Raw genomic sequence first — 2,260 nt, 5'->3', positions numbered from 1 at the left:
ATCCCCCTGACATCCCTGGAATGTTGTGAAAAGCTGGTTGTTGTTTTTCTTCTTCTTCTTCTTTTGAGACACAGTGTCACTCTGCTGCCCAGGCTAGAGTGCAGTGTTGTGATCTCAGTTCACTGCAACTTCTGCCTCCCAGGTTCAAGTGATTTTTGTGTCTCAACCTCCCAAGTAGCTGGGATTACAGACATGCACCACGTGCAGTTGATTTTTGTATTTTTAATTGAGATGGGGTTTCACTATGTTGGCCAGGCTGGTCTTGAACTCCTGACCTCAAGTGATCCGCCTGTCTGGCCTCATTCATAAGCTTAGTAAAGCCATCAAACATCAGTATAAGCCAATGCCGCATTATAGCACCATGTGAAATACGGTTTTAAATGCAAAGAGAGAAACAGCTTTCATAAACAAAATTATTGCAATTATCTCTTACCTAGCAGCTGCTTCTTCCCTCTCTTTTCGATGCTGTTCTGCTTTTAACTCCCGGAACTCCTGCTTTGCCTGTCGTAATATATCAACATAATCTTCAATAAAATCCCTAGTCGAAACGAGGGTCAGTAGCTTTCCACAGAGAGCATGGAGTATCTTCATTTTTTCTCCTGTCAAAAATTGGTAAATACTTCTGTATTATCAATCAATACAAATGAATTGTATTTGAAATTTTAAAATTTGTGGCTCAATGCAAAAATGCCTAATAAAGAATAGGGAGTAGTTTCTCAAACATGTCAATGACATGTCTTCAGAAAAATGCACCTATAGGCCAGGCTCACCCCTGTAACCCTAGCACTTTGGGAGGCCAAGGCAGGCAGGTCACCTGAGATCAGGAGTTTGAGAATAGCCTGGCCAACATGGTGAAACCTGGTCTCTACTAAAAATGTAAAAATTAGCTGGATGTGGTGACACATGCCTGTAGTCCCAGCTACTAGGAAGGCTGAGGCTGGAGAATCACTTGAACCCAGGAGGCGAAGGTTGCGGTGAGCCGAGATCACGCCACTGCATTCCAGCCAGGGTGACTGAGTGAGACTCTGTCTCTCTCTCAAAAAAAAAAAAAAAAAAAAAAAGTAACTTTGAATCCAATTTAGCAGCTATTGATATATGAGGCATTTTAAATACTAATGTCTTATTTTGTATACTACTTCAGTAAACATGAGAAATTTTACAATTACAAAGAATTGTTTTTCAAGTTTTAATTAATTTATTTATTAGAGATGGAGTCTTGCTCTGTCAACCAGGCTGGAGTACAGTGGCACCATCTGGGCTCACTGCAACCTCTGCCTCCTGGGTTCAAGCAATTCTCCTGCCTCAGCCTCCCGATTAGCTGGGATTACATACAGGTGCACAGCACCACACCCAGCTAATTTTTATATTTTTAGTACAGATGGGGTTTCAGCATGTTGGCCAAGCTGGTCTCAAACTCCTGACCTCAGGTGATCTGCCTGCCTTGGCCTCCCAATGTGCTGGAATTACAGGCATGAGCCACTGTGCCCAGCCCTCAAGTTTTAATTTTTTGGCTAAGTAACTGAAGTTCAAATCAATACTAAAGTATTATCACATGAATTTTTAAAAAAATGACAATAGGTAAACTGCTACTTGTCAATGAGTACATAAAAATACCACCATAAATTATAAACACTACAAGTGTTAGGAATTAAGGTATTCTACTTTATTGTTCTCTGAAGTATACTAAATTAAACTCTATACTTCTATATGCAATTTAATAAAAAAGGAAGTGAAAAATAGCTTCATCTTAACCTTATATACTGTTTCTCATACCTCAAGTGAATGGCAGGATTTAGCAGCCATTTAGATTTAAACTTCTGATATACTAGTAAATATAAGAGAAAGCTAATTTTCTAGCAAATTCTCACCCTTTTAAACTCAGTAGATGTAGAAGACTAATCATACATTTAAAAATATTAGAAAATCCAAATAAAGACAATCATAAGTAATTAAAGTTAATAAGAATAACAACAGGCTTGGCGCAGTGGCTCATGCCTGTAACCTCAGAACTTTGGGAGGTTAAGATGGGCGGATCATGAGGTCAGGAGTTCAAGACCAGTCTGGCCAACATGGTGAAACCCCAATCTCTACTAAAAATACAAAAATTACCCAGGCATGGTGGTGGGCACCTGTAATCCCAGCTACTCAGGAGGCTGAGGCAGGAAAATCATTTGAACCTGGGAGGCGGAGCTTGCAGTGAGCTGAGACCGTGCCATTGCACTCTAGCCTGGGCAACGGAGCAAGACTACCTTAAAAAAAA

General features: G+C 40.1%; 1 protein-coding gene across 1 annotated transcript in view; it reads right to left on the bottom strand.

Moving 5' to 3' along the window:
• The window catches only part of BAZ1A (bromodomain adjacent to zinc finger domain 1A), a 109,567-nt gene that overhangs the window by 31,311 nt on the left and 75,996 nt on the right, over positions 1-2,260 (bottom strand). The window contains exon 13 of the mRNA XM_037733153.1: positions 434-626. Within this exon, the coding sequence (XP_037589081.1) occupies positions 434-626 (193 nt within the window). The remainder of the gene's footprint in view (positions 1-433; positions 627-2,260) is intronic.

The sequence above is a fragment of the Cebus imitator genome, unplaced genomic scaffold, assembly GCF_001604975.1.
Source record: "Cebus imitator isolate Cc_AM_T3 unplaced genomic scaffold, Cebus_imitator-1.0 Scaffold496, whole genome shotgun sequence".
Taxonomy (NCBI): domain Eukaryota; kingdom Metazoa; phylum Chordata; class Mammalia; order Primates; family Cebidae; genus Cebus; species Cebus imitator.
Note: the sequence above shows the minus strand (reverse complement) of the source record. Positions and strands in the feature narration are given on the sequence as shown.